Source organism: Chlamydotis macqueenii, chromosome 7 (genome assembly GCF_036417535.1).
Source record: "Chlamydotis macqueenii isolate bChlMac1 chromosome 7, bChlMac1.mat, whole genome shotgun sequence".
Lineage (NCBI taxonomy): Eukaryota > Metazoa > Chordata > Aves > Otidiformes > Otididae > Chlamydotis > Chlamydotis macqueenii.
In genome coordinates, this window is record NC_141562.1 from 25,683,589 (window position 1) to 25,693,803 (window position 10,215).

The 10,215-nt window shown below is 42.0% G+C and overlaps 1 protein-coding gene across 1 annotated transcript in view; it reads right to left on the reverse strand.

Moving 5' to 3' along the window:
• SLF2 (SMC5/6 complex localization factor 2) overlaps positions 1-9,836 on the reverse strand; it is a 31,088-nt gene extending 21,252 nt beyond the window's left edge. The window contains exons 1-5 of the mRNA XM_086752310.1: positions 9,639-9,836; positions 6,385-6,428; positions 5,221-5,933; positions 4,173-4,230; positions 1,737-2,893 (exon numbers count right to left, since the gene is read on the reverse strand). Of these exons, the coding sequence (XP_086608436.1) occupies positions 1,737-2,893; positions 4,173-4,230; positions 5,221-5,933; positions 6,385-6,428; positions 9,639-9,742 (2,076 nt within the window). The 5' untranslated portion in view covers positions 9,743-9,836. The remainder of the gene's footprint in view (positions 1-1,736; positions 2,894-4,172; positions 4,231-5,220; positions 5,934-6,384; positions 6,429-9,638) is intronic.
• Between the last annotated feature and the right edge of the window lie 379 nt (positions 9,837-10,215).

The window sequence follows — 10,215 nt, forward strand, 5'->3', positions numbered from 1 at the left end:
AGTATATGCAAAAACCACGGTCATGGAAATTTTGGGACAGTTCTTATCTCTTTTGTCTTACTTGGCCATTAAAAATGCAGAAACAGGATAGGCCAAATGTTGTGGTCCCACACACGTTGCACAAACATTTGATCTAGGCTGCATCTGTTTATCACTCTTAACCATTAATTACATAGACATGTTGGTTAAGATCGTGGAATACATATGTAACCACAGAAGTCTGATCTGTAACGTGCTTACATAATAAATTGGAAGGACAGATGAAATAATTATCACTGTTGAATATCTGTCTATAGAGATAGTAACTGAGTCAACAAATAAACCGTTCCACAGATCTAAAAACATGAGAGGAGGAAGACAGGAGTATTTATACAGGTATTCTGCTGTTTGTTTTCTACTGTAGAAAATAGTGGTGGGTTGACCCCAGCCAGCAGCTGAGCACCACACAGCTTGTTCATTTCCCTGCCCAGTAGTGCACGGCAGTGAATAAGAAGAGGAAAAGCAAGAAAACTCATGGGTTGAGATAAAGACAGTTTAATAAGTGAAGGAGGAAGGCACAAGGGGGAAGAGAAAGTGATGTAAAAGCAATCACTCAGCACCTACCACAAGCAGGATGCCCAGCTAGACTCAGAGTAATGGCTATATACCAGGCCAGCTCCTCCTGCTTGGTTTTGATTGCTGAGCATGACACTATGTGCATGGAATATATCCCTCCTGTCACCCAGGGTCAGCTGTTCAGGCTCTGTCCCCTGCCAATTTTTTTTCCCCACGCCAGCCTACTTGCTGTGGGGGCAGAGTGGGAAGAGGATAAAGCCTTGATGCTGTGCAATAGCCAGAAGACTGGTCTTTTATCAACACTCGTTTGGTCTGAAACACACTGCACCATACAGCTGTTGGTAGAAAATTAACTCCAACCCAGACAGATTCAGTACAAAATCTTTTTTAATTTAAATGCAGCCATTTCCAATCTGTACCAACTTTGTCAGGAATGCCACACTAAGTCTGACTGCAGAACCTTCCTAATTAAAACACTATTTTACAATAAAGCTTCAAAATCACTATGTATTTGACAAACTGATATTGAACATTTTAAAACATAGATTAATTCATCACCACAGTATCCTGTAAACTGGGACTTAAACACTTCATCTATCCCTTGTGAGCAGAAGTAGTCATTCAGCTTTTTAAAATCCTTTCTAAAATACTTCAAATTTCCATTAAATTAAAGTTCAAAGAAAATATCACACTTACAGATCAAGAACTTGTACACAGATTTCTGACAGCCACAGACTGTGACAAGGATATATGACTGGAGCCTAGCGCACAGATCTCTCAATGTCTAGATCAATTTCCTCTAGTTAACTTCAACTTACAAAAATCTTACCTCATCAGGAAAATTAAAACATTAGACACCACATATCATCTAAACGTAAACTCCTGTCTTTTTCTTTAGCAGAAAAAAAGAAAAACCAGAACTTCTAAAACCCCCTGAAAGGCATACAGCTAATGCAATCTGGCTGCACAAACCATCTTTCAGCCATTGCAAGTACAAGCACAGTAACAAGCACACCCTTTCCCTGACTACATTGCGCTGTACAGCATAGAACCCTTCAGCTAAGTAACTAGGCAAATAACTCTGAGTTTTCATGAATTATGAATAAAGGAAAAAATCACTAAAAAAATGCAACATAAAGCTGATGCAATGCTTTTTTGTTTGTTTGTTTTTAGCCACTTACATGAAGCTTCAGTAATGGAGTCACGGTGTCCTGAGAAAAACTGTCAAGACAAGACTCTTCCAGAGTTCCTGTCTGTGGTTTGGGACTTGAAGAGAGAATTTCTTGCAGTGGCATGAATACTTCATCATCATCGTCATCATCACCTAGGCTGCATTCCAAACTCTCATCTTCACTATCAAAGCTGCTTTTTGATTTTCCATTCAACTTGGATTTGTCTGCACAGGTGCTTTCAACTTTTAACTCTCCTGACAGTAGTGAAGACATATGGCTACTGTCCATGCACCCTTCTTTAAAAGACAATGAATGGGGAACACTTTTACCAGTCTCCTCTGAGAGTGCAGGTTTCCCAGAACCTTCCACTGAACAAGAATCAGAAGCATTTTCTGAAGTCTTGTCTTGTGTTTTTGAAAAACTGTTGCTGGACTGAATACTGTAAGCTTTATCGTGTGCACATCTTTCTGGTCTTTCCCCATCTTGCTCCTTAGCATCCAATACCTGAGATAAGCCAGCATTCTGGATACAAGATTCCACATCTTTTCTTAGTGTTAAGTGGTGGAGAGAAGGCAACACAGTACTTTTTTCCTGAGAAAAAGGAGGGGACTTTTCCAAGAAAAAGCATGAGTTAGCCATCTGCAATTGATTCTCCTTGGTATCCACAACAGAAACGTGGTTATTTTTACCAGGACTGTGTGCAGAATACAAAGAAGACAAACCTACACAGGAGAAATTATTTTTCTCATTTTCATCGCTTGAGTTGAGGTATTCCTCTGGAAGAGTAGAATCATGTCTAGGTAGATCAGCAGCCTCCATTAGTTGCAGAACATCACCACAAGGAGACTTCAAAAGGATGTTTTTTACAAAGTCAGATCTCCTATTTTTGCATTTTGCAGATGATCTACTAAAAGCAGTGTCACTCAAACTTGATACTTCAGATTGATTTGAACTGTCTGCATCCACACTCACGGCAGCGCGTTTTCTTTTCCCAGGAAAGTCTATTTGTTTGGATAGTCCAGAAGACATCTTAAGTCTAAGGCAGTGTGAAGGAACAGACTGGCTCTTCCACATAGCAGTGGCCGTCTCGGATGACGCTCTGAGTGCATTTGGAGAAGATGCCTCATGTGTTGAAACCTGCGTTGGCTTTGGTTGAGATGGGTCATCTGTGAAGTATTTAAGAAAAAAGCAAATCACTGTTGTCACGTTATTTAAAAAAATAATAATTTTAAAAACCCTGTAACAGTTTACCCTTTAAAAAACTAACTTCTGTTTTTAAGTCAACTATGACTGAAATTTTTAACAGAAACTACAGTACTTCCATTCTGCTTGAACACAGTGGACTACAATTAAGATTTAGCCGATACTGTACTGTTACGTTATTATTGTAACAACCTTGGAAATGAAATGAAATTGTTTGCTTTTAAAGCAGCTCAGAAGCCACCACAGAACACTTTTCTTATGCACCAGAATCAGTCAGTCTTTGGAAACAGACAGTAGCCCAGTTGAGGTATGGGACTGGAAGAAAGTTTCTATAATTACAGATATGGTTATAATAATGAACAGTATTAAAAGTATTTGGAAATACTGGAATAATTTTAACAGTGCTCATAAAAAAAAGCATTCAGAATATGAAGAAATCTGTTTCCAGGCTTATGGTTCTGTGGCACCAGAGCCCACCTTCCTCACTCTGTTCTTCTGCTTCCTGCTTTAAGCTGTCACCAGCACTGGGACACTTTATGGCAAGCTACTTCAGGGAGCTCAGGTGGCTGAGGATTTCCCAACTGAATTTTCAGCCAGATTAGCTCCTCACACCACTGGTCAAGTCCCAGTGCTACCATAGACAGAAAGCATAGCGGCAGAAAGTCCAGCAGGTTTACACAGCCATGGACCTACAACATGGGAGCACTCTCCTTGTGTTTGGTTCTCCCCTGCCTTTTTTTTTTTTTTTAAATCATCCTACTGACATAGCTCAAGCTTATATTCACGTAAGCTTTTTATATTCAGTTCTACCTACTGTAGAATAAAATTATGTGGTTAAAAGTGACAAAAAGCAGCAAGAATACCAGCTAAACTGGTTAGTGTTCGGTTCAGTAAAAATGTTCGCTTTGGATTAAGGCAATCTGTTAACCACCACAGTGAATGTGGATTATTCAAAATGCCAGAGAAATCATAAAAATAATCAGGAACTAAGGGCCGAAAACAAAGAAATATCATGACTTCTAATTAAGTTACAAACAATTTGTTTTTCACTAAAATCCCAAACTACTTTAAAACATCTTTAAGCTTGCCATATAACAGAAATAACCTTGACTATATAGTAGGGGTTTTTGAGAGAGAGAAAACAGAAAAACATAACTTCAAGACAAAAAAGTCATTAAAAAGAGACTCTAAGTGATTAACTTGATTGTTTAATTAATTCCATATTATCAGCACTGCTTCTACCTGAGGCAGTCTCCCTTGAACCAGAATGTGATATTTTTCTTAAAGAACATCCATTTCCCTAAAAATAAAGACAGAGAAAAAAAAAAAAAAAAGTTAATTGCATGATTTTTAAAACCAGGACATCTTGAGACAAGTGTTGAATTCAGCACAGACTTAGCTCCACACACCACCAGAAATGTAGTAATGCACTTTATTTCACACAGCTGCAGAGATATCAACAAAAGTATTCTCCACAACCCAAATTTTATATTTTTTCTTCTCCGGTTCTAGATCTCTCCACATTTTTAGGGCCATTAGCCCTGCGTCCCTGGGCTATATGGTAACATAGCCCAGGTAGCTTTCCTCAAACAAATTATTAGGAACTTAAATAACAAAATTACAGAAAAAAAAGACAAGCAAAAACAGAGGGAGGGGAGCTAAGAAGAAAATGAAACAAAAGCTAAACAATCTTTTTTTTTGTTCCATTCGTAGCACATTATGCAGGCACACATAGCGATCTTCCTTGCAAGTAACCATCAAAGGGTTTTCTTGGATGGTAAAAAAGTGAATATAATTCAACCTGTAATGAAATACTACATACTTAATAGGACCGCTCCCACCTCTATCTAAATACTGTTGCTTAAGTGCATAAATCTGAACAACTATTAACTGCAGCTTCTAACTAGCACTAATTTGGCAGGCTGTTCTCTACATTGTAAGAAAATACAACACTATAAGACATTTAAGACAAAGATATTTTTTCTACAAAATACAATTTAAAGTTATAATTTCCATTGCATTTCCATCCTTGCATCTAACCCAGAATATCTCCTCTGCTTTTAAAACAGAATTTCTCATTTATTGTAAAATAGTTAAGAATTGGCTTGCCCAAGCATAACCTACAATGTACAAAGGAATAGCAAAAAGAGATAAACTTTTGTTAGATCTGAAAAAGGCTGCACCAAGAATCTCATCCTACATGGAAAAAAAATTTTTTAAATTAAATAAGTAAAAATCACATGCACAATGGGTCACTGATTTCTACCACTACCGACCCTTTTAAACACACCTGATGTGATACACTTGTTCCTGAGAATGGCTTCCCAGGATGTGGCTTAGATTCTTTCATCCTATGTTTCTTCCGCTTCCTTTCTCTGTGGAGAGCTTCCAATGACAACCGAAATTCAGAGTCAGTTGGAGCGCAGGGCAACTTCACGGGAAGCCCTGGGGTTTGGCACAGAGCTAGGTTGTTCACAGTGCCATTATTTCTAGCACAGGCTTTTTGAGTATCAGCTTCTGATGATGAAACCCATTTGTCAGAGTCTGAACTAGTGTCTTCTAGATCCATACAGTCAGTTTTCTGTTCCCAACTATTTCCACAAGACAATGGTGCTCTTGTTACACCCAGACACTTCTCATTTCTTCCCTGTTCTGACTTGACAGTCTTATCCTTTTTGGCTAAGAAACAGCTCCGAGACCCTGTGGTAATAAAGAGTTTTTGAATCACAACTTTTGGGTACAAGGAATCCAGTGCCTTGCATGCTCTGCCCTTCTCTAAAATGTTTACACTGTCCTTTTTCTCCTTAATTCCTCTCCGAAAGGCATCTAACACAGGACTTGTGTTTGGTGTTTGGTCTGGCATCTTTTTTCTTCTGACCTTCTTTGGAGAAGATACTTTCTTTTCAAAACGTTCAGTGCGTAAAACTGACAGTCCAATTCCTGCATCTTTTACATTTCCTCTGTCCGGTGAGCACAACACAGTTCTGTCTTTATGGCCAAGGTCTAAGAGAGAAAAGACAAGACAAATTATTCACTACCACAAAACTGGGGGGAAAAAAATAATTTTATTGTACTGTGTTACTTGATATTTTATTTCTCTCTTACATGCAATTAAAAATGAATTTACTTAATAATTTAGTTTTCCTAGTGCCATGTGATTTATTTCGTATCAATGAATCGCATGATCTGTATCACACTTTGGTTATTACAAACAATCTGGCTTAAGCATGAGACAATAACTTCAAATAATAATCACATCACTATTTGAAGAAATTAATTTTTAATAGGAAATTAACATTTTCAGTTACATTATTAGAAAAAAATTTAAATGTGTACATTTTTACATATTTGGTAAGCTGTGCTAATTTTATTGCTGCTCCAATCTGGAATGAGATTGGACTATACTTCCGCACACTTGTATAATTAAAACTCATATTAAAAAACACATATTTACCTTGGTTTAAAACTGGTTTGAAGAACTCTGTAATGGTCTGGTTTCTGAAGAGAAAACATAACTTTATCTTTTTAAAAGAACAATACCTACATGCCCATACAGTGAATATCGATAAAATCAAAATGCTGTAATTTATTTCTACAGATATTTTTTTTAACGCCAGCCGCTCTAATTTCTGATAGCTCTTTCTGACAGATGAGAGAAAGCATCAGCATCCTCATCGCCTTCTGGCTATAACTCTGCTTGGCTAATGAAGCCAACCTGTCAGTTTCGTTGCTCAAACTCTTCCCTTTACCATCCTAGTAAATTTTAACCACTCCAGCTTAAACTAAGCTTTCTTAAACAGGACTGACCTCACCCGTATCTGGTATTCCATGTGAGACCTCACCAGTACCTTACATGATGGCGTTAACAACCTCCCATCTCCACTGTCAACACTTTGAGCTGGGAACTCCTACTCTGTATCTTTTTAAGGTGTTATAGTGGTAAACAGCTGGCCTTACCGATACCATCAATGACCAAATCCTGTTCAATGCATTATTAGTTGCACTCAAGTCTAGCCACACAGTTCCATCTCCAAGTTGTAAAGTTCACCTACTCCTGTAACTTTCTTCTTGTTGTCCAAAACCCTTTGTGCACCACTGCTCATTATTGGGTTCCCCCCCTCCGACCCCCACCTGTTGCCAGGCTGGGATGCAAACTCCTATCTGCGCTATTACCAGACTTCTCAGCAGGAACTTGTACAGCACTGCCCCTGAACAAAATATACGTGTCAGTGGCATCCCTCCCAGCACACACTACGGGCACCCTCAGGCTTCCAACAAGAACAGTAGCCTACAACTGTCTTATATACAATATAGACATATACAATAAGATTATTAATAGCTTTAAAATCAGAGCTATTTCCTCTGGCAAGAATAAGTGGCGTTCTCACATCCCAAGGCATTTCTCCGTGAGAGAACGTCACTTCTAAAAACGGGCAGATTGTCTAAGTAACGTACAATTTGAACATTAAAATACATCAAGAACTATGAACTTGCTACCTTCATCTTCTCCTAGGTAGTAAGGAAATCTACTAACGACTTCAAGGCTACACTTATGCCTGTTTTGGAAAGTTCTCTTCAAGTTCCAACAAAATATTGGAGTGAGACAGCAAGAATAATGCAAATTTGCTTAAGACCTTCTTCCATCTTTTGTAATCTTTCTGTGCATTCCAAAACAAAGCTATATTGTTACTGTCTGTGTAACAGTGATTACAAAGGCAAATTTATTTAATCCAGATTTTAAGCCAACATATTCAAGCATCCATACATGAACTGTGCTTTCACAGACTCAATAACCATTTTTGAAGTTCAGGACAGAAGAACCCACTGCTCACTTGCTCAGTCTAAACTTGGATTTAATTTTGAATTTTTCCATAAGCTTGTTACTTTCACTTTTGCATTTTCTAACATGGCTTCTTCACTTTTAGCACCTACACAAATACAAAAAGCTGCATGTAATGCATTGATACTTTGAAGTGTCTTTAATTAGGCTACTGGCAAGCAGTGATGTTTGAGAATACTGTAACTCAATAAAAAGCCACTATAATCAGAATACCTGAGTGCCTAAAACTGTCTTTCTGGCTTACCAAACAGAGTAGAAGAATTAACTTGACAAAGACTACTTGCCTTTAACCTGTCCCAGCTTAATTTGACATAGGCCAAAATAAGCCCATTCTTCCCACATGCTGAAGCAACAGGGTTTCCAAATTTCAGTTCAACAGAAAAATCAAAAGGTTAAATTGCAAGTTTATTCACTGTTACTGACTGATTTGTCTTTCTGCCCTAGACTACTTCCCACTCTGACAGCCTGACCTCACCTTCTCACAGCAAGGCTCTCTCTGCCTTGCATTCCTCAGGACACTCCCGATGTTTGCTTGTGACTGCTCTCGCAACTGCAACATCATACCGTGCCCACAGCTTCCTGTACCGCAGATCCTTCCAAACCCCTTCTGTTTTCCTAGCTAAGCAACTGTACTTATTCCTTTCAGGTTAAAGTCCCATCTGCAATACCAACCACTGTCAGCAATCCAAATCTCATCTTCAGTTACCTCAGATTCCTCTCTGCACTTGAATCTTGAAGACAAACCAAAACCGAAATCAAAACCTCCTGCTCTCTTCTTCCTTCTTCCCACAGCCACTGATTTTGAAGGACAGCTTATCTCCTCCCACATCCACTATCTCATTGTTGTATCTTTTTGCTGTCTTTTATTTTAAATGTAAGAGATTTGTAACAAAACTCATGCCTGTTCCATAATGATACAAAGCCTTGTATAACATAACAGAGAGGATAGAAGCACTTTTTTCTCTTTCCAGAATAAAAGTTTAACTTGAATGGAGAGCGATATGTTTTAAAGTGCTTATCCATTAACATTTTCTACTTTGCATTTGCAATTCCACTTTTTACAAGTGCGAGGGATAGGAACTGTCCAACTACAATAAAAATAATAATTTCTCAAGTGCTATATTGTATCTCAGACAAGGAAGTGTACTAGAACCTTCAAAGAAAGGCAAAGAGTGGAAAAAAAAAAAAGAAAGTGTGTGATACAGTACAATTCACAGCTGGAGCAGGCTTGAGAGCTGAATCGATAGCAACTGAAATTCTCCAGGGCCGAACTGCTGAAGCCTGCCTAGCTCTACAGGTGGACTGGCTAACAAACACCGAGACATAAGATGGGAGGATGTACGGGTACACGTGGGAGGCCTCAGTGTTTCAGATGGTGTGCTGAAGACGCTCCTCAGCACTTGGCCAGGCATCATCTTCAGTTTCCTCGTTTGCTGTCAGGTTGCCTGGCTTTCGCCTTGGCCAACAAACTGCCATCACCAGGTGAAAGCAAGGGCCAGCACCTCAGGGCTGGAACTCCCGGGTGCCAGTACAGAGGAAGAGGGCATCACCACGGCCCCGGACGCTCTCACACCCCCACCTGCCCAGCTCAGCCGGGACTGAAAGGCGGGAGCTGGGAACAGCACAGCCAGGCTCCCGCGGCCGCCGGCCACCCCCAGGCCTGCCTCGACGCTCGGCCCGCAGCCGTGGCGCCGCTCCCGCCCGCCGCGGCGCACGTCGGGAGCCGCCCGCAGTAGCGCCCCCTACCGGCGGCGCGCTGCACGCCGGGAGCCAGAGGCGCCCCGCTGGGCGGGAACGGTGCTTCGCGCCGGCCGCCGCCGCCGCCCCCCCGCGCCCCCACCCGCCCCTCAGCCGCTCCCCGCCGGTACCTGAAGCCTTGGGCCGTCTCTCTGGCCGCGGCCGCAAAATGGCGTCGGGACCTAGTGACGGACGGGCCTGGCGACGGCACGCCTACGCCGAGCGGCCGGGTCATGGCGCGGATTGCCCTGCTGACCCCGCGCGGCGCAGGGGAACGGGGAGACCGGCCACCACCAGCACCATAGCAAAAGCGGCCGACCCCAGCGACCCTCCCCTCCAGGGCCTGCGGGCGGGAGGCGACGAGGATGGGTGGGGTTTTTTTAGGCTCGGTCGTTGATTGGCTGAGCGGCGAAAGAATGCCGCCTCCCGTTGGTTCTTTGCCGCCAGGGGCGGGACGGGTGGACAGAGCACGGCTGTGATTGGCTGTGAAGAGGGCGGGAGGTGGAAGCGGCCTTGGGCGGCCGGAGGAGGAAGAGCTGTTTGGCGCCTTGGTCTCGTGCCACTCACCCCCTCCCATCCCCGCTCTCTGATTGGTGCCGGCGGGGCGGGCCCCACCCCTAGCGCGAGGGCGAGGCACCGACCAGCTCCGTTCCCCCATCACGGGACCTTCCCGGCCGCCCCGGGCCCGGGCCCGGCCCCCCCGCCAGC